This window comes from Budorcas taxicolor, chromosome 3 (genome assembly GCF_023091745.1).
Source record: "Budorcas taxicolor isolate Tak-1 chromosome 3, Takin1.1, whole genome shotgun sequence".
NCBI classification, from domain to species: domain Eukaryota; kingdom Metazoa; phylum Chordata; class Mammalia; order Artiodactyla; family Bovidae; genus Budorcas; species Budorcas taxicolor.
In genome coordinates this window covers 23250008-23270664 of record NC_068912.1, presented here as the reverse complement: position 1 = coordinate 23270664, position 20657 = coordinate 23250008, and the positions used below count along the sequence as shown (strand labels likewise).

Genomic DNA, 20657 nt, shown 5'->3' with positions numbered 1-20657 from the left:
AGAAGGGATTCTGTTCACATTACATTATCGTTCATGGTTTTATGAATGGGTTGGTGGTCCTCGATATATATATGGTGTATATCTTAGACCGACAGAGTTGTATATTTCATTTACCTGCCTCAGGTTAGTTACCAGGGGGTGTATTATCCAATCACAGCTCCACGCTAGCAATGGCACAGGACAGGCAAACCTTATTCTCACCTGCTGCCCCCCAACAAAACGGGCTGGCTGCCTGCCTTCAGTGTGGTTGTGGTGAGGCTGCATTCAGTAGAGATGCCTACAGAAGAACGACACCTTTCTTCTGCTGTCCTTGTCTCTCTTGAGAGCAAGTCAACCAAATCTTAAGGAAAAGAATGTGTCCAACTCTTTCTGGGCTCAAAGTTTCTGGGCCTAAATTTCCAGCTAAACCAGGAAATCATGGGGAAAAACCATTTGCCAAGCACTGTAGACATCTCTGTGAATGCTTTGGGATTAAAAAGAGCAGAAGGTCGAAGGTTTTAGAATCAGAATGCCTCCCTGAAGGAGGCCTGGGCTGTGACACTTGGTAATTCAGGGGTCTGGTACTGCTCTGATACTATGTCAGCATCCTGGGATAAGGTATGTTTTTCAGAACGTGATCACTGTCTTCTGTGTGAAACAGTCTCCACAAGTCTAGACGTCTTGGTTTCTGCTCCCTCTGTGGACTACATGCCCTTTAGCTGTTTTTAGGAAAAAGAGAGAGATTCAAACTTCCCAGGCTTCCTGAAGTCTATAGATGGGCTGCATAATGATCACCTGTGAAGATTTTTCTTTTAAAAAAGTTTCTGCCATAGTTTATGATTCAGTAGGTTTGCATCAAGGATGGAAGAATCCACATACATTAAGCATTTTTCTTAAACTATTTGAATGTCCAGACAGATGTGCATGCCACTGTGTCTAAGTCAGTTTGCCAAGGCTTTTATTTTTCCTTTGGTGAATGAGCGCGGTGGTTTGGGATTCTCACGTTTGCTTCCATCAGCCTTGAATTTCATGCCTCAGTCATGCCAGCGTCCCCACCCTCCTAGCCTACTCCTGTCCTCCGTAGGGCGAGTCCTGTCACTTTCAGGAGTTCTAGGTGTGGGGGAGTCTTGTCATGGGGGCCAGGACTGGCCCATGCTGGCAGCAGCACCCCAGGGCCCCTGAGAGCACTCAGGCAGAGCCATCCTGACTTGCCATGCCCGGGTGGCTAGGATGGGGCTCTCACGGCTGCCTGAGCTATGGTAATGCTACCTTGCCTTTTTATAACCAGCTGTTTTCAAGATGAGCATAGAATGTGAATGCAGGATAGCCCTGGCAGGGGAGAGGAAGGAGGGAGTGAGATAAGTCAGCCTCTTGGGTAGCTGTGCTCCCCCTTGGCCATCTTAGTCATCACCACATTGAATGACAGACACTCCCCAAGGAGACACCTGGTCAGGAAATAGTTCCACCTTCTCAATCTTTTACCCATTCTTTTCTCTCCCTTTCAGTCTAATGACTTATGTCCTTTCTCCCTAACTTTCTGTTTCTAGGCCTTCATTTCCAATCCATACCCACGCTGGTTAGCCTTCCCCAGGCACCACTGCCCTCAGCTCCACCCAGCTTCCTGCCTTTCAGCTCTGCTGGCCCTCCCCTCCCTGGCTGCTGTGAGACACCCATGGTCTCCTTGGCAGAGGCTCAGCAGGAGCTGCAGATGCTGCGGAAGCAGTTAGGAGAAAGTGAGCACTTCCTGCTGCATTTGTGTGCTTGCGAATGGTGGACCCACACTGTGTGTCTCTGCATGGCTTTGGCTGGATGGCAGAGTTTTAAAAATAACACAGGGGTACACGCTATCAGTGGACGATTGAGGGAGAGCTGCGCTTGCTGTTTTTGGAAATATATTTGCTGTTATCTTTCTTATATGTGTGTTTCATCAGTTAGTAGGTAACTAACGATCCTCCTATGTGAAATAAGAAAAGAACTTCACATGATGAATTTGCCCTCTAGTAGTGCTTTAAAAAAAACTAGAAAGCAATTTGAAATTACCTTGTAACCATGGTCTGTGCCTGTAAAGAAGAGCTTGGATGGGCCAGAGATTGATGGTCACCATACAGAGAGTGTCCAATGACCTAAGACCACAGCTGGGAATGTGTACAGCTTGAGCCCCATTTAGACCACATTAATATCCCTGAAATTGGATACACTGTCTACTCTAACATTAGTTTGATTTCCAGCTAGACTGAGATCATTTTTAAGGAGAGTCTGCACAGTGTTCTTGCCTGGAGAATCCCAGGGACGGGGGAGCCTGGTGGGCTGCCGTCTATGGGGTCGTACAGAGTCGGACACAACTGAAGCGACCTTAGCAGCAGCACATGTTCCTTCCAGCAGGCAGTGAGGTCTAAGAGGCTACTTTCTGCTACCAGTGTTACACAGGTATAGCAACCTAAGTACCTACCAACGTGAACATGGTCTTACCTTGTATGACAGAGCCAGGGCAGAGAACTAAAACTCAGAGAGTGAGGTTACTTGATCAAGGTCACTAGTAAGGGGGAGAAATGGACTTAAATTTGGATCTTCTGCTCCTGGTTCCATGTTTCCATTATACCTTCTCCATCTAGAATGGTTTTGTTACAGTCCTGCTGAGAGCACAGGCTGAGCTCAGCTGAACAATGCTGGAGGCCCCTTGCAAAAGTCTTTTCTCTCTTTAGAGATGACAGGAAGGTGCTATTCTCTCTGAACTAGAACTTGCTACCATGCTACCACAGCAGATCTGGAACCAACAATTGACGGATAACAAATCTGTTCCATGCCGAAAGGCAAGAGTGTTCACTAGACTTCTTTTCCTTACTTCCTTTTCCTTTGCCTTTCCGCTTTATCACATTATCTTTGCCCAAAGGGAAAGACAGGAAGAAGAGCACCGTGCATGAAATGGTCTGCTGATGCAGGTTGAACTGGAGTCACAACCGGTCTGTTCCATGGGCCAGATTTTGGATGGTCCAGCCTTGGCGAGAAAGGCTGTAGCCCCTTCTTTGCCTTGTTAAGCACAGTCCTCTCCAAAGAGCCCATCAGCTCTCCTCCTTTGCTTTAAAGGAGGAGCTTAAAGCTTAAGCTTCTGAGTGGATAGTGGTGCATGGCAGCTTCTCAGGTCTCTGTGGAGCTAAAATCTTCTTGTGCAAGTGTCTGTCTGGTGTTTTTGCATGGTTTAGGGCATGCGCTCTGTATTGTGTGGCTGGGGAGACTGGACCATGAGACTACTGATCCCTGTTACTAATAGATTTGAAGCCTCCTACGATCTTGGTGAGAAAGTAAGCTGAGTGTCAGCAACCACTGATTTCCCCCTTTGCCTTGTGTGGGGTTGGGTTGAAAGTGGTGTGGACTAGGTAGGGAGACACGTCTCTTTTAAATCCTGGACTGTAATTTGGATGCTTACACATTTCATCCTCCTCCTTAATTTCCAGTGATCCTAATGAATATCTAGTATTTTTCAAACTGGGGAAGGGGAGATACTTGACAATACTTCTCAAACTTTCCTGCCTATTAGAATCAGCTAGGACGATTTTAAAACATTCAGTACACAAGCTGTACCACATACCAATTAAGGTCAAATCTCTGGGGAACCAGGCACCAGTGCTTGCTTTTACATTGTCTTGGATGATTCCAGAATGTAGCCAAATTTGAGAACAGTTATAAATAAGGATCAAAATTGACAACTGCCAACTACATTAATCCCTCAAAGGGGATTGGCTTAGTTGGAGGAAACCAGGACCTCACTCCTCACTCCTATTTCTTAGGCAGAGCTACCTGTTTACTCTGCTGCTCGTGTCGATAATCCCTGGAAGAAAACAGTCTTCTGAATGTGAATATCCTGAACTATAGCCGGTTCACTTCTTTCCCTCTCTCACCCAGCTGGGATTATTTTTAAATAGAAGCGGAGATGATGGGAAGGCCCATGATTTCACAGGATCTATGAAGGCATCAGCCTATGAAATGAAAGGTCCTACCTCCCCCCGTGACTCTTCAGATACAAGTGATGATATTTGAGTTCCTTGAATCGTGTTGAGTAAGATTCAAATCACCCCTTACCTCACACAGAACCTCCCCCAACCTCAGCAAAACATTCACTCGAGTGACTGGGGCCACCATTCTAGCTGGATTGATGCCCCCTTCCTCTTTTGACAACCCCAAAGGAAAACTGGGAAAACTGGTGAGTGACACACTCACTTTGGCTTCTGGAACAGCAAGTACTCCCAGGAACACAAACATTCCTGTTCACAGGTGTGCTCAGTGCTATGGCCCATCACACTCTTACCCCCTGACTTTGCCAGGGAGTTCTACCCAGGACCTTCCCTGGACTCCATCATGAGGCATTATCATAGGAGCCAGGAAGAGGGCTGCAGGACTTTCCTTTTGTGCACATGGCTGACTTTAGGATGCTTTATTCACCCCCTACCTCTTGTGTCTCATGCTAGCGAATACAAAGGGTTAGGGTTGTAGCTTCTGGGTGTCAGTCTTCATCTCACTGGTATTCCGCAGCCGACTGGGACCTCAGCCCGTGTGTCCCTTCAGTGTCTGTTCTTCTCAGTCACACGTTTCCTGGCTGATCCTTGTGTTCTGCTACTGCTTCTCACTCGTGTTTCCTTCTGCCCAGGTGTCACCAGTGTTCATCCTGCTTCCCCGACCACATTGCCAACCAACCCTACAGAAGCCAGATCTTCCCTCTACCTCAACCCTACCCAGCCCCTCTGTCCTCTGAGGAGCACTACGGAACTAGGCAAAGTCCTGGAGCCTGGGTACCTGGGCAGCAGTGGCCAGTGGGACATGATGAGGCCTCAGAAAGGGAGCATATCCGGGGACCTATCCTCAGGCTCCTCCATGTACCAGCTTCACTCCAAACCCACAGGTAAATACAAAGCCGAGCAGGTCAATTGTTTCTCTAAACCATATGAAACCCCTTACATTTACCAGTTACCCTGGTAACTGTACATGTACACTTACAACTCCCTTACATGCACCCCTATATGGGAGGAGGCCCATGGGGCTTGCTTAGCACCAGCTGTCCTGTGTTTGAAATCAAATTACTCTTTTTTAAGGGTAAAAGTGACAGGTTATTTAATTTTAAACCTTTTTTTTTTTTTTTTTTTGTATTGGGCTATAGCCAATTAACAATGTTGTGATAGTTTCAGATGAGCAAAGGGACTCAGTGATACATACACATGTACCCATTCTCCCTCAAACTCCCCTCCCATCCAGGCTGCCACATAACATGAACAGAGTTCTGGGTGCTATATAGTAGGTCCTTGTTGGTTATCCAGTTTAAATATAGCAGTGTGTACATGTCCATCCCAAATGCCCTAACTATCTCTTCCCCCCAACCTTCTCCCTGGCAACCATAGGTTTGTTGTCTGAGTTTGTGAGTCTCTTTCTGTTTTATAAGTAAGTTCATTTGTATCATTTCTTCTTAGAATCCACATATAAGGGATGTCACATGGTATTTCTCCTTCTCTGACTTCACTCAGTATGACGATCTCTAAGTCCATTCATGTTGCTTCAGTGGCATTATTTCATTATTTTTTATGGCTGAGTAACTTTCACTTTGCACTCTCATGCATTGGAGCAGGAAATGGCAACCCACTCCAGTGTTCTTGCCTGGAGAATCCCAGGGACGGGGGAGCCTGGTGGGCTGCCGTCTATGGGGTCGCACAGAGTCGGACATGACTGAAGCGACTTAGCAGCAGCAGCAGCAATATTCCACTGTGTGTGTGTGTCTGTGTGTATACATCTTGGTGGAGCCAATTCACTCTTTAAACAAAGTCACCTGAGCTCCCATATGCCCATGAGAGAGGACAGTGAAGTTTAGGGATCTTGCTGAGAGGCCACTGGCAGAGCCCCCCTAGTGGGCCCCACTAGCAGACAGGATGCTCCATCTCCACCTCCTCCTGTCCTTCTGGGTGGCTGCAGGGGCTGACCTGCTAGAGGAGCATCTTGGTGAAATACGGAATCTGCGCCAGCGCCTGGAGGAGTCCATCTGCATTAATGACCGCCTGCGGGAGCAGCTGGAACACAGGCTCAGCTCCACTGCCCGCGAAAGCGGTAGGAGAGGCCCAGGGCCTCCTATTTCCGGTCTAATTGGGGAGAATCTGAAGGTTGCCCCAGAGAAGAGAGTCACAGATTTCAAAGCACTGTAGTCTGCTTTCCTCCACTTGCTCCTTACAGTCAGCAAGGCAGGGGCAAGGACCATTCCCCTCTCTTTGTTGCTGTATCTGAGCTCAGAGAGTAACTCTCCTCACTGCAGATCTAACAGATCTGGTCCCCAGAATCCTCTGGCTTCTTGTTCACCCTAAAGCTGCTCATTTGCTGCCTGCTGACTTCTGTGCCCTGGTTCTGTGATTGGCATGTGGTGGAGCCAGGTCTGCAAAGCCTCCCAGGGCCGCTTACCAAGGTGGCCTTCCTGCCCACACTCTCCCCCAGGCTGCTGACACTGGGAGGCCGGCCTTTCCAAACACCCTTGACCTGTCCACACTGCAGCAGGAGCAGCTATTTAGGGAATAGAGCCTCCTGAACAGCTCACCCAGGGCACATGAAATGCATGCAAAGAACCCATGCAGAGGAGCCACAGGAAAGCCAGGCGTTTGGCTCAGCAGACTTCGTCCCACCAGGACGCAAGTCTCAGAGTTTTCTGCTGGGTTGGGACAGTGTCTTTGGAGACAGAGAATGAGCAAACAGAGAGCCTCTGTTACCCAAATGTGTAACTTACCTGCTTGCACTTCCCCGGACAGGCTCAACCTCTAACTTCTATAGTCAGGGCCTGGAGTCCACACCTCAGCTCTCCAATGAGAACAGAGTCCTTAGGGAAGAAAATCACAGGCTTCAGGCTCAGCTCAGTCATGTTTCCAGAGGTGAGTGCCAAAAGCCACAAACTGTGGTCAGTGTTGTATCCCTTTCTTCCCTGGCCACACCCATCACCAACTGGAGAAGCAAAGAGAGGAGGTGGAGAGAACAGAGCTACTCAGACCCACCAACATCAAACTCCCATAGCTTTTCTCACTCTAGAAAGGGCTATTTCCTGACAGTGCCCAACCATGGGCCTTCGGACGCCTAGGCTCCAGGGAGGAGGAGCTTTAGGAAATCCACTTCTGTGCAACTCACTTGCAGTAATTCAGTCATTAGCTATCAAACTAGACACCAGTTAGTGCCTGTCCTACCTCCCCACAACTCACAGCTAGTTTGGACCCAGGAAAGGGAGGAGCAGGAGGCCTATACACCCCCTCCAGTTCTTCCAAGACCTCTCTGAAGCTCCCTGTGTCCCTCTCGTGCTGATGTGCTATCCGATGTCTCCTCTCCATCTCCCTCCGTAAACACTCAGGGCTCCTCTTTGGTCCCCGGTCCTCATGACTGTGTCTGGAGGTGCTAGAAAAACATCTTCCAGAGCTTTCTCAACACTAGTGAGTGGGCATCCATGTGTAGGCATCATTTCGTATGGGGCTTGGGCAGGGCAGGGGGTGGTGGTGGTGGGTGGTGACCTTAATTGAGTTAATGAAATCAATGTATTTTCAATCACAAATTATTTTTATTTACAAATATTTATTGAATAGCCAAATAGACAAAGAATAGTGGCTAAGAGGATTAAGCCCAGAGTGAAATAATGCTTGCAGGAAAGGAAAAAGACGTTCAGAGAGGTTTCTACATAAGCCTCTTGATCCTTGGCAAAACTCACGAGTGGATTATTACATAGAGGGTATGTGAGTACTTAGAAAATAGAGTTAGGAAGCAGAGTGTGTTCCCTAAAACCAAGGCGGGCTTGGTTTTACTGAATCACAGCAGCAACCTCTTTCTGCAGAGAAAGAGGCTCCCACTTTTTGGAGTGTGTGGATGTAACAGCAGACACTGGCTTTGCCTCCCCAGCAACATAAGCTGGCCTTCCTTTCACCTTAGTTCTGTTTGTCAGGATGGATGTGCTTGGGCTTATCTTTCTGCTGACCTTTGACCCTACAATATAAGTACTCCTGTGTCCTGCTTACCAGAGCACTCCCAGGAAACAGAATGCCTGAGGGAGGCTCTGCTGACCTCTCGATCCCGGCTTCAAGAGCTGGAAATGGAGCTGGAGCACCAAAAGGTAGACCGGCAGCAGTTACTGGAAGACCTGAAGGAGAAGCAGCAGGAGATCTTGCATTTCCAGGAGGAGCGACTGTCTCTCCAGGAGAAAGACTCCAGGTTAGAGGGAGCCCATTGAAGATGGCCCCATTTTCAGATTTAGAAAAGGGGACATTTGCAAGTCAGTGACTGGTCCTTTTTGGAAACCTCAATATCCCCTCTGCTATTTCAGATTTATGGGTAACTTTGAACAGAAGGAATGACTTCTCTAGGAATGACTTTTTCATTCCAAAGTTGAGAGAGTAAAACCCTCATGTAAGGCTTCAGCATATCAGATTCTGGAGAAAGTACTTCCAATGAGTTTTAGGATATTAGTCCCATCATCACCTAGGAGGTCTACACCAGCCTTGGTGCTGCTTCCCAGCATAAACCCTGTAACTGCTGGACAGCATGACAAGACACGGTGGGGCAGTAAGAACACCAGGTAGTGTGTCCCAGGTGTGATAGCTAACAGCACAGTTCTAAGCAAAGGGACTTTTCTGAGCCTTTCTTGCCACATCTGTAAAATAAAGGCAGTGGTCTTCATGATACCTCAGTTGACATCTAGGGCTAAAATTCTATGATGCAAAAGTTGGCTCAGAGCCTCTTGCCCTGATGGCAATCCACCTGCTCAGTGGACCCTTGCTTCTCCCTTGCCAGGCTGCAGCATAAGCTGGCCCTCCTGCAGCAACAGTGCGAACAGAAACAGCAGCTTTTCCAGTCCCTCCAGTCAGAGCTACAGATCTATGAGGCACTTTATGGTGACTCCAAGAAGGGGCTGAAAGGTATGTTTTCCCTTCTTCCCCACCCTGTGAGCTTCTTGTTCTTGCTAAAGCTTCCAGTGAAGTCTTTACCTTGGGAGTTCTGGAGATCTTGGAACTTACTTTGTTCTATCTGAGAAAAAGCCTCAGTCATTGAGGATCCCAATAAGAAGGGGGGAACACTCACACACAAAGCCCAGATGCTGGTGACAAGAGCAAGATTCAGCCTACAGATCCTTAAAAATAGGCTACAAGAGTCAAACTTCACCTACCTGGATGGTCTGAGACAAGTTAATCAAAGTCCAGATTATACAGTGATTAAAAAAAAATGCAAAGAACCATTCTGGTGGTGTCATCATTTGAAAACTTCTCAGATGCGAATTCTGATCACCCAGGCAGCGATTGTTGCAGACAACCAGCTCCCAAGCTGACCTTTCCCCAAGTGAGAAAAAAGTTTTCTTTAAAGACATTTTTATTCTGGGTATAATTAATTTATCAGAAAAATAATTTGCAGATATTTCTCTAAATCCTTTTAGTGTCTTTGAACGACAGCACTTTTTAGATTTTATTGAGCATCAGATTTTTTTCTTTTATTATTTATGCTTTTCTTTATGTCCTAGCGAAGAAAGCTTTGTCTATCTCAAGATCATGAAGATTTCCTTGTATTTTTCTTCTTGAAGTTTTATAGTTTTTGCTCTTATGTTTAGGCCTGTGTTCCATTTTGAATTAATTTTGTATATGATGTGAGAAAAAGGTTAAAGTTCTTTTTTCCCCATATTGATATCCAGTTTTTCCAGTGCCATTTGTTACAAAGAATGTCCTTTTCCCATTTAATTACCGTCGCAGCTTTGTTGACAATCAACTGACCATAACTTCTGTTAGTAATACTTTATAATTTTTGGTATATTCATCTTTCATATTTTAATTTTTACATAAATATTTCTCATGTGTGGGATAACACTTTCTTTCGTTTTAACTGCCAAGTAATTTTTTTGCTAGGATATAGGAACACAATTGATTTTTCATCACCACAACCACCCTCAAATTGCTTAGCATCTCCACTGAAAAACAACTGCCAAGGCAAAAAAATCACTTGCCAATATATGTGACTCTATTTCTGAATTCTTCACTCTGTTCCATTAATCAATATGTCCATTCTTCCACCAATAACAAGCTGTCTTCATTGTTAGAGTTTTATAGTAAAATCTGAATTTGTTTGGGTAAGTCTTCACACTTTGTTCTTTTTTTTTCTCTTTTAAAATTAAAAAAAATATTGGCGTATATTTGATACACAATGTGTTAGTTTCAGGTATACAGAAAAGTGATATAGTTAGACATATATCCATTCATTTTCAGAATCTTTTCCCATAGAGGTTATTACAGAGGATTTTATGTTAATACCAACCTCCTAAGTTATCCCTCCCCCCACCTTTCCCTTTTGGTAACCAGGAGTTTGTTTTCTAAGTCTGAGTCAGTTTCTGCTTTGTAAATCAGTTCACTTGTATTCATTTTTTAAGATTCCATATATAAGTGATATTATATTTGTGTTTTTCTGTCTGATTGACTTCACTTGGTATGATATCTCTAGGTCCACCCATGTTGCTGCACATGGCATTATTTCATTCTTTTTTATGGCTAAGTAATAGCCCATTGTATACATGCACCACATCTTTAATCATTCATTTGTCAATGGACATTTAGGTTGCTTCCATGTCTTGGTTATTGTAAGCACTAACGCTGTGAACATTGGGGCACAAGTCTCTTTTCCAAGCATGGTTTTCTTCAGATATATGCTCAGGAGTGGGATTGGTGGATCATATGGTAGCTCTAATATTTAGTTTTTTAAGGAACCTCCATACTGTTCTCCCTATGGCTACACTGAATTCCCACCAACAGGATAGGAAGGTTCCCTTTTCTCCACAACCAATCTAGCATTTATTGTTTGAAGATATTTTGATGATGGCTGTTCTGGCCAGTATAAGGTAATACCCCATTGCAGTTTTGATTTGCATTTCTCTAATAATTAGCCATGTTAAGCATCTTTTCATGTGGTTTTTGACCATCTGAAATGTCCTGTTTGGAGAATGTCTATTTAGATCTTCAGCCTATTTTTTGATTGGGTTGTTTATTTCTTTGACATTGAGCTGCATCAGCTGTTTGTATAATTTGGAGATTAATCCCTTGTCAATCAATTGATTGCAAATATTTTCTCCCATGCTGTGGGTTGTCTTTTCATTTTGTTGATGGTTTCCTTTGCTGTGCAAAAGCTTGTTAAGTTTAATTAGGTCCCATTTGTTTATTTTGGTTTTCATTTCTTTAATCTAGGAGGTGGATCCAAAAAGAACTTGATGAGATTTATGTCAAAGGGTGTTCTGCTTAGGTTTCCCTCTAAGAGTTTTATAGTATCCAGTCTTACATTTAGATCTTTAATCCATTTTGAGTTTGTTTTTGTGTATGGTGTTAGAGATTTCTAATTTCTTTCATTTACATGTAACCATCCAGTTTTCCCAGCACCACTTATTGAAGAGACTACCTTATATACATTGTAGAGTCTTGCTTCCTTTGTTGTTGATTAATTAATCATGGGTGCAGGGGTTTATTTCTTGGATTTCTAGCCTGTTCTATTGATCTGTCTTTGTGCCAGTACCATACTGCTTTGATTACTGTATAGTCTGAAATCAGGAGCCTGATTCCTCCAGCTTCATGTTGCTTTGTCAAGATTGCTTTGGCTATTTGGGGTCTTTTGTGTTTCCATACAAATTTTAAGATTTCTATCCTAGATCTGCAAAAATTTCATTGGTAATTTTATAGGGGTTGCATCAAATCTGTAGATTGCCTTGGGTAGTGTAGTCATTTTAACAATACTGATTCTTCCAATCCAAGAACATGTTATATCTGTCAATCTGTTTGTGTCATGTTCAGTTTCTTTCATCAGCATCTTATAGTTTTCAGAATATAGGTCTTTACCCTCCATAGGTAGGTTTACACCTAGATATTTTATTCTTTTTGATGTGATGGGAAATGAGATTGTTTCCTTAATTTCACTTCCTGACCTTTTGTTGTTAGTGTATAGAATTGCAAGATATTTCTGTGTATTAATTTTGTATCTTGCAACTTTACCAAATTCATTGATCAGCTCTAGTAGTTTTCTGGTAGCATCGTTAGGATTTTCTATGTGTAGAATAACCAATTCATCCTAAAGGAGATCAGGCCTGGGTGTTCATTGGCAGGACTGATGTTGAATCTGCAATTCCAGTACTTTGGCCACATGATGTGAAGAGCTGACTCATTTGAAAAGATCCTGATGCTGGGAAAGATTGAGGGCAGGAGGAGAAGGGGATGACAGCGGATGAGATGGTTGGATGGCATCACCAACTCAATGGACATGGGTTTGGGTGGACTTTGGGAGTTGGTGATGGACAGGGAGGCCTGGCGTGCTGCAGTTCATGGGTTCACAAAGAGTCGGACGTGATTGAGTGACTGAACTGAACTGAATCGTACCAGGTTTCCCAACATGGTAAAGAACCCACTTGCCAATGCAGGAGACATGGGTTTGACCCCTGGGTCAGAAAGGATCCCCTGGAGAAGAAATTGGCAACCTACTGCAGTATTCTTGCCTGGGAAATCCCATGGACAGAGGACTGTGGGCTACAGTCCATGGGGTCACAGAAAAGTCGGACACAACTTAACAACTAAACAACAACAATCATGTTATCTGCGAATAGTGACAGTTTTACTTCTTTTCCAATTTGGATTCCTCTTACTTCTTTTTCTTCTCTGATTACCATGGCTAGGACTTCCAAAACTATGTTGAACGAAAGTGGCAAGAGTGAACATCCTTATCTTGTTACTGATCTTAGAGAAAATACTTTCTTTTTCAGCTTTTCACTGTTGAGTATGATATTAGCTGTGGGTTTGTCACAATGACCTTTATTATGTTGAGATAGGTTCCCTCTGTACCCACTTTCTGGAGAGTTTTTATCGTGAGTGGCTGTTGGATTTTATCAAAAGCTTTTTCTGCATCTATTAAGATGATCATGTGATTTGTGTTCTTCTATTTGTTAATGTGGTTTATCACACTGATTGATTTGCAGATATTGAAAACTCTTTGCATCCCTGGGATAAAGCCCAATTGATCATAGTATATGATCCTTTTAATGTATTGTTGGATTCAGTTTACAGGTATTTTGTTGTGTCATGTTCACCAGTGATATTGGCCTGTAATTTTCTTTATTTTGTAGCATCTTTGTCTGGTTTTGTATCAGAGTAATGGTGACCTCTTAGAATGAGTTTGGGTGTGTTCCTTCCTCTGTAATATTTTGAAATGGTTTCAGAAGGATAGGTATTAACTGTTCTCTAAATAGAATTTGCCTGTGAAGCTATCTGGTCCTGGACTTTTGTCTGTTGGAAGTGTCTTAATTACAGTTTCAGTTTTAGTAATTGTGATTGGTCTATTTATATTTTCTGTTTCTTCCTGGCTCAGTTTTGGGGGATTGTACATTTCTAAGAAATTGTCCATTTCTTATAGGTTGTCCATTTTATTGGCATGCAATTGCTTGTGGGAGTCTCTTATGATCCTTTGTATTTCTGTGGTTCTGTTGTAACTTCTTTTTCATTTCTAATTTTATTGATTTGAGCCTTCTCTTTTCTTCTGATGAATCTGGCTAAAGGTTTATCTATTTTGTCTATCTTTTCAAAGAGCAAGGTTTTAATTTCATTGATCTTTTGCTTTCTTTGTCTCTATTTCATTTATTTATGTTCTGATCTTTGATTTCTTTCCTTCTGTTACCCTTGGATTTTGTTTGTTCTTTCTTTAGTTGCTTTAGGTATAAGATTAGGTTGTTTGAGATGTTTCTTGTTTCCTTAAGTAAGATTTATTGCTGTGTTCCATAGGTTTTGGATCATTGTGTTTTCATTTTCTTTTGTTTCTAGGTATTTTTTAAATTTCCTCTTTGATTTCTTCAATGATCCATTGGTTATTTAGAAGCATGCTATTTTTCTTCACATGTTTTTGTTTTACAGTTTTCTTGTAGTTTATTTCTAATCTCATAGTGTGTGGTCAGAAAAGGTGCTTGATATGATTTCAATTCTCTTAAATTTCTCAAGGCTAGCTTTCTGGACTAGCATATGGTCAATCCCAGAGAATGTTCCATGTGTAATTGAAAAGAATTTATCAGCTGCTGCTTTTGGATGGAATCCTGTAAACATATCAATTAACTCCATCTGGTTTAATGTTTCATTTAAGGCCCATGTTTTCTTATTGATTTTCTGTTTGGCTAATCTGTCCATTGATGTAAGTGGAGTATTAAAGTCCCCACTATTATTGTGTTACTGTCAATTTCTCCTTCCATGGTTGTTAGAATTTGCCTTATATATTGAGGTGCTCATGTGTTGGGTGCTTTTATATTTATAACTGTTATATCTTCTTTCTGGATTGCTCTTGTGGTCATTATGTAGTGTCCTTCTGTGTCTCTTGTCATATAGTTATTTTAAAGTTTATTTTGTCTAATACGAGTATTGCTACTCCAGCTTTCTTTTGATTTCCATTTTCATAGAACATCTTTTTCCATTCCCTCACTTTCAGTCAGTATGTGTCTCTAGTTCTTAAGTGGGTCTCTAGTAGACAGCATATTGATGCGTCTTTTTGTATCCATTCAGTCAGTCAACGTCTTTGATTAAAGCATTTAATCCATTTTCATTTAAGGTAATTACTGATACATATGTTCTGATTGCTGTTTTGTTAATTGTTTTAGATTTGTTTTTGTAGGTCTTTTTCCCTCCCTTCCTCTTATATTCTATTTTCTTATGGTTTGATGACTGCCTTCAATGTTGTGTTTGGGTTGATTTACCTTTTTGTGTGTATCAATTGTAGATTTTTGTTTTGTGGTTACCATGAGGTTTTGATATAGCAGTCTATATATAAACAAGATTGTCTTAAGTTGTCCATCTCTTACTTTCAAATGAATTTCCAATAGCCTGCTTTTATACTCTGCACTTCCCATGATTATTGATTTTGATGCCATATTTGTGTGTGGATAATTCTCTACCTTTACAGTATGTTAACCTTTACAATATGTTTGCCTTGCCAACAAGCTTTCCCATTTGTAATTTTGTTTCTAGTTGTGGCCTTTACTTTTCTGCCTTGAGAAATTTCCTTAGCATTTGTTGCAAAGCTGGTTTGGTGGTGCTGAATTCTCTCAGCTTCTGCTTGTCTGTAAAGCTTTTGATTTTTTCATCACATCTGAACAAGAGTTTTGCTGGGTAGACTATTCTTGGTTGTAGGTTTTTCCCTTTCATTACTTTAAATATATCATGCCACTCCCTTCTGGCCTGCAGAGTTTCTGCCAAAAATATCAGTTGATGACCTTATGGTGATTTGCTTGTATGTTATTTTTTGCTTTTCTCTTGTTGCTTTTAATATTTTCTCTTTATCTTTTATTTTTCCCAATTTGACTAATATGTGTCTCAGAGTGTTCCTCCTTGGGTTTATCCTGTATGGGACTGTCTTCACTTTCTTGACTTGAGCAACTGTTTCCTATCACATGTTAAGAGTATTTTCAGCTATTATCTCTTCAAATATTATCTCAGCCTCTTTCTCTCTCTTTTCTCCTTCTGGGACCCCTATAATACAAATGTTGGTACATTTAATGTTGTCCCAGAAGTCTTTTAAAACTCTCCTAATTTTTTTCTTTTTTTAAAAAATTGAATGTATTTTATTAAGACTAATTCTGAATGGAAAAACATAGCTAAAATAGTGCCTTTGACATCTTGTTTGAAGCTTTCTATTCCATTCTATTCCCTCATCTCCCTCCTTCATTTTATGTCAAGTTACAAACTTGGTTTCATGATAATAAAGTCAGTCTTAGGCCTCTCGCATGCTTTCATGGAGAGTTTTGTTGAAATGGTTCCAGTAAAAAAACAGGGAGACCACCTTGTACTGTGGGCCCACTAATGACATAGGCTTTGTACTTGGATGCCAGGTAGACATCTGCCACCTTGTGTCATAGCCACCTCCAGAACTTGGACTCTGAGTTTATGCCCTCACAACAGCAGATGGTGTTCCAGGGATCACCCTTCCTGTAAGGATCCTCCTTGTAATATGGGTTCTTTATCCATGGGGAAGAAAAGGACTTTTGAAGAATGATTCTTGAAAAATGTGCTACATACTATTGTATTGCATGATATATTTCATGGATTCCATATCAGTCACTCTTCCTTGGTCACACCAGAAGATTTTAGTTCATGAAGCCAGATGGTAAGAGTAGTCCAAACCCAGCTTCTTAACCAGCATTGGATAGTCACTCCAGTTGTAGACTTTTTCATGGAAAGGAATGTTGTAGGAGGGCCAATATCCTCTCCACAGAGCATTAGTTTTAAACTGTCCTTATTTTGTTTTCATTCTTTTGTTCCATGGCAGTGATTTCTACCATTCTGTCTTCCAACTCACTTATCTGTTCTTCTGCCTCATTTATTCTGGTACTGATTCCTTCTAGTGCCTTTTTCATTTTAGTTACTGCATTGTAAAATTCTGTTCTTTATACCTTCTAGCTCTTTGTTAAACATTTCTTGTATCTTCTTGATCTGTGCTTCCATTCTTTTCTGAGATTTTGAATCATCTTTACCCAACATTACTCTGAATTTTTTTTGGTAGATTGCCTACCTGCATATCACTTAGTTGCTCTTCTGGGGTTTTATCTTGTTCCTTTGTTTGGAACATATTTCCCTGCTGTCTCATGTTGTCTAAGTTTCCGTGTTTGTGGTCTCCTTTCCACAGGCAGCAGGATTATAGTTCTTTTTGCTTCTGGTATCTGCCACCTAGTGGGTGAGGTTGGTCCAGGAGATTGTTCAGGCATCCTGGTGGGAGAGACTGGTGCCTGCCTAGTGGTGGGTGGACCTGGATCTTGCCCCTCTGGTGGGCAGAGCTAGGTCAAGGGGTATGTTTAGAGGCATCAGAGAACTCCAGATGGCTTTATTCAGCCTGTCTGCTGATAAGTAGTGTTGTGTTCCCATCCTTCTGTTGGTTGTTTATCCTGAGGCATCCCAGCCCTGGAGCCTATAGGCTGTTGGGTGGGGCCATGTCTTGGTGCCAAAGTGGCAACCTCCTGGAGAGCCTACTGCTGCTGCTGCTAAGTCACTTCAGTCGTGTCCAACTCTGTGCAACCCCATAGATGGCAGCCCACCAGGCTCCCCTGTCCCTGGGATTCTCCAGGCAAGAACACTGGAGTGGGAGCTTACATTGTTGAATATTCCCTGGAGCTTCTGCCACCAGTGTCCATATCCCTACAGAGAGCCAGGATACCCTCCAAGACCTGCAGGTAGGTCTGGCCCAGGTTTCTGTGGAGTCATTGCTTTGGCCTAGGTCCCAGTGCTCATGAAACTTTATGTGCACCCTCTAAAACTGGAGTCTGTTTCTCCCAGCCCTGTGGAACTCCTACACTCAAACCCTGCTGGCCTTCAAAGCCAAATGCTCCAGTAGCTCCTCCTTCCTATTACAGATCCCCAGGCTGGGAAGCCTGGTGTGGGACTCAGAATTCTCCTGTGGGAGAACTGCTGCAATATATTTTCCTGTTTGTGGGTAGCCCACCCAGAAGGTATGGGATTTGATTATATCGTGAAAGCACCCCTCCTACTCTCTCACTGTGCCTTCTTTGTCTTTGGATGCAGAATATCTGTTTTGGTAGGTGCCAGTGTTTTTTGTTGATGGTTGTTTAGCAGTTAGTTGTGATTTTAGTGTTTTCACAAGAAGGGGTGAGCTCGTCCTTCTACTCTGCCATCTTCTCCTGCACTCCTCTTCATTTATTCCATTTCGTGAGAATATTCACATAGCTCACTGCAGAAATAATGTGTTTGGTTAAGGCCTGTGGCTCTGATGCAACTGGATGCATATATCATATGCTATATGCATCCTATTACCTTGATAAAAACTGAAACAAATTCTTTTTATACACATTTGACTCCAATGTTTTTAGATGAGCAATGATAGTCTTATAGAATATTTCTTAGATTTCTTCTTCCCCCAGTACATAGAGAAAGGCTATGGGTGGTGAGTGCAGGTAAAAAAGCAAGTAGAACTTGAGAAGTCCAATTAATTGTGATCTCTCATCTATCCCTCTCATTCTGTTTTTTTTTTAATTTTAAAAATTCATTTATTTTTTACTGTACTGGGTCTTCATTGCTGCACAGGCTTTTCTCTAGTTGGGATGGATGGGCTTCTCACTGTGGTGAAGCCACCTCATTGTGGTGGCTTCTCTTGCTGCAAAGCACAGGCTCTAGGCATATGTGCCCCATAATTGTAGTTCCCAGGCTCCAGAGCACAGGCTCAGTAGTTGTGGCCTATGGGCTTAGTTGCTTCACAGCATGTGGGATCTTCCTGGGCCAGGGATTGAACTCACATCTTCTGTGTTAGCAGGCAGATTCTTTACCACTGAGCCACCAGGGAAGCCCTATCCCTCCCATTCTTAAGTGTTGCCCAAAGGCCTGATGCCTTCTTCTTCCTCTCCTCTTTGATTCCTGAATGTGGAAGTCATCACATCTTCTCTCTCAGTCTGTGTACTTCTCCAGCTTAGTATTGATCTTCTGCCTTGAAAGACCCTGCTCTCTAGCCTGAAGGACTAAGGCTAATAAGGAGGAGAAATATTAGGTTTGACTTCATCTGCCAATCATGTGCCCTCTAAATGGACAAGGCTCATTTGAGTCTCAAGGAAACTCCAGGCTGGACTGTGTACCATCTTAATATGTGCCAGTCTTCGCCCAGGAAAAGTGACATCACCATCACAGCAGGGGATATAATGGTTCTAAGCAGATTCTAAGCCACATTATTCTTGGGATTCTGAGATTGCAGTGGGGTCTTTGGCAGAAAGGAACGTCACAGAAGAGTGTTCTGACAGATGCTTGGAAACACTTGGTTCAATGCCACCAGACCTCTCTCTCCTTTCAGCTTATACCTGGGATGCCTGTCACCAAGTCCCTTTGAGCAGTGACTTGAGCCACCTGGTGGCAGAGATCCGAGCTTTGCGAGGGCAGCTGGAACAGAGCATTCAGGCGAACAACTGTCTGCGACTGCAGCTCGAACAGCAGTTGGATGGTGGTGCCAGCAAAGCCAGCCTCAGCTCCTCCGTTAACCAGAAATTCCCCACCAACACTGACCCTGGAAACAAGCAGCCGTTCTTCCAAGGTAGGAAGGAAAAGGAAATCATGAAGCCCTCAGCCAATGGGAAGGTCCCCAGGATGTGTGTGGTGGAAGGGACAATATTGCCTCTTCCACACTCCTTAGGGTCAGGGTGAAGTCAAAGATGCTTCAGTACAGCACCTTGAGGGCATGGAGCTTGGGGTCAGATCTGGCTCCAGATTCTGAGTTTGCCACTTACATGTTGTTTGCCTTAGGAAAAGTGCTAAAACTCCTCAAGTATTTAAGCCTTAGCTTCCTCATCTTTAACATGAGGATAATAATATAAACTATTACGTGGAGCATTAAATGAAATAATTTACAAGTGCCTGACACCATAAGAAGTACTCAAAACAATTAACAGCTGTATATATTAATGCCTATTCATTATGTTTGTGGAGTGTTTTAAAATTTACCATGTTTTCAAATAATTTCATCAGAGCTAGTGCAGGATTTACTATCTCTGTATTTCACATGAGAAAATATAGGCACTGAGACAATTAACTGATATGCTGAGGTCTGCGGGAGTTAACGGGCCAACCCAGGCTTCAAAGCAGAAGTCTTGGTTTGCTGTGTTCCTTCTCCTTCATTATGCTCTGTCTTGGTACTGCTTCTCTTCCCTCTCAGGCTTTGCCCTCTCAGTGCCTTCCCACAGCACCAGCCAGGACTCATCCCTGCTGGCTCAGTCACTCCTCCTCCTCATCATACAGCAGAGAGGCCTGAGCTAGAAATCCAGTTCTAGGCCATATTTGCCTGAGTGGGATCATATCAGTCTCTTCGTGATATTTTCCAGATTGCCGTCTGGTCTCCAATAGGGCATCTCAAACTCACCAAGGCTTATGTCTCCTATTCTTCTTATACTAGTACATATTTTGTAGTACTGACTCATCAGAACAGTGATTAGAGAGCAGAGTTAAATCCCCATAAATCCATTCACTTCTTGATCAAATATTTTAACATATGTACTGCATATCAGTTCAGTTCAGTTCAGTCACTCAGTCGTGTCTGACTCTTTGTGACCCCATGAATCGCAGCACACCAGGCCTCCCTGTCCATCACCAACTCCCGGAGTTCACCCAAACTCATGTCCATCGCATCAGGGATGCCATCCAGCCATCTCATCCTCTGTTGTCCCCTTCTCCTCCTGCCCCCAATCCCTCCCAGCATCAGAGTCTTTTCCAATGAGTCAGTTCTTCACATGAGGTGGCCAGAGTATTGGAGTTTCAGCTTTAGCATCATTCCTTCCAAAGAACACCCAGGACTGATCTCCTTTAGAATGGACTGGTTGGATCTCCTTGCAGTCCAAGGGATTCTCAAGAGTCTTCTCCAACACCACAGTTCAAAAGCATCAGTTCTTCACATATATTTATGCATATTTATATTTAGTTACAAAGCATTGTATTAGACATACTGCACATACAATATTGTATTCAAATCTGGGATTAGAAAAATACACCTAATAATTTTTTCAAATTGCAAGTTTTTTTTTCTCATGGAACAGCGTTCACATCTTATTTCAAAATAAGTGATTAGTTTGCTATTAGTTTTGATTGTGGTACATGGGTGATGACTGTATGAGAGGAGAGTCATGGTGCCTTAGATCTCCAGTGGAGTGGTGTGTTCCAGGG

At 42.9% G+C, this 20657-nt stretch overlaps 1 protein-coding gene across 5 annotated transcripts in view; it reads left to right on the top strand.

Annotated features, from left to right (window-relative positions):
* The window catches only part of PDE4DIP (phosphodiesterase 4D interacting protein), a 203936-nt gene that overhangs the window by 176902 nt on the left and 6377 nt on the right, over positions 1–20657 (top strand). For all 5 annotated transcript variants that reach the window (XM_052637981.1, XM_052637980.1, XM_052637982.1 and 2 more), the window contains 7 exons: positions 1527–1712; positions 4622–4873; positions 5932–6063; positions 6750–6869; positions 7995–8184; positions 8764–8888; positions 18802–19038. In XM_052637981.1, coding sequence (XP_052493941.1) covers positions 1527–1712; positions 4622–4873; positions 5932–6063; positions 6750–6869; positions 7995–8184; positions 8764–8888; positions 18802–19038 — 1242 coding nt within the window. The remainder of the gene's footprint in view (positions 1–1526; positions 1713–4621; positions 4874–5931; positions 6064–6749; positions 6870–7994; positions 8185–8763; positions 8889–18801; positions 19039–20657) is intronic.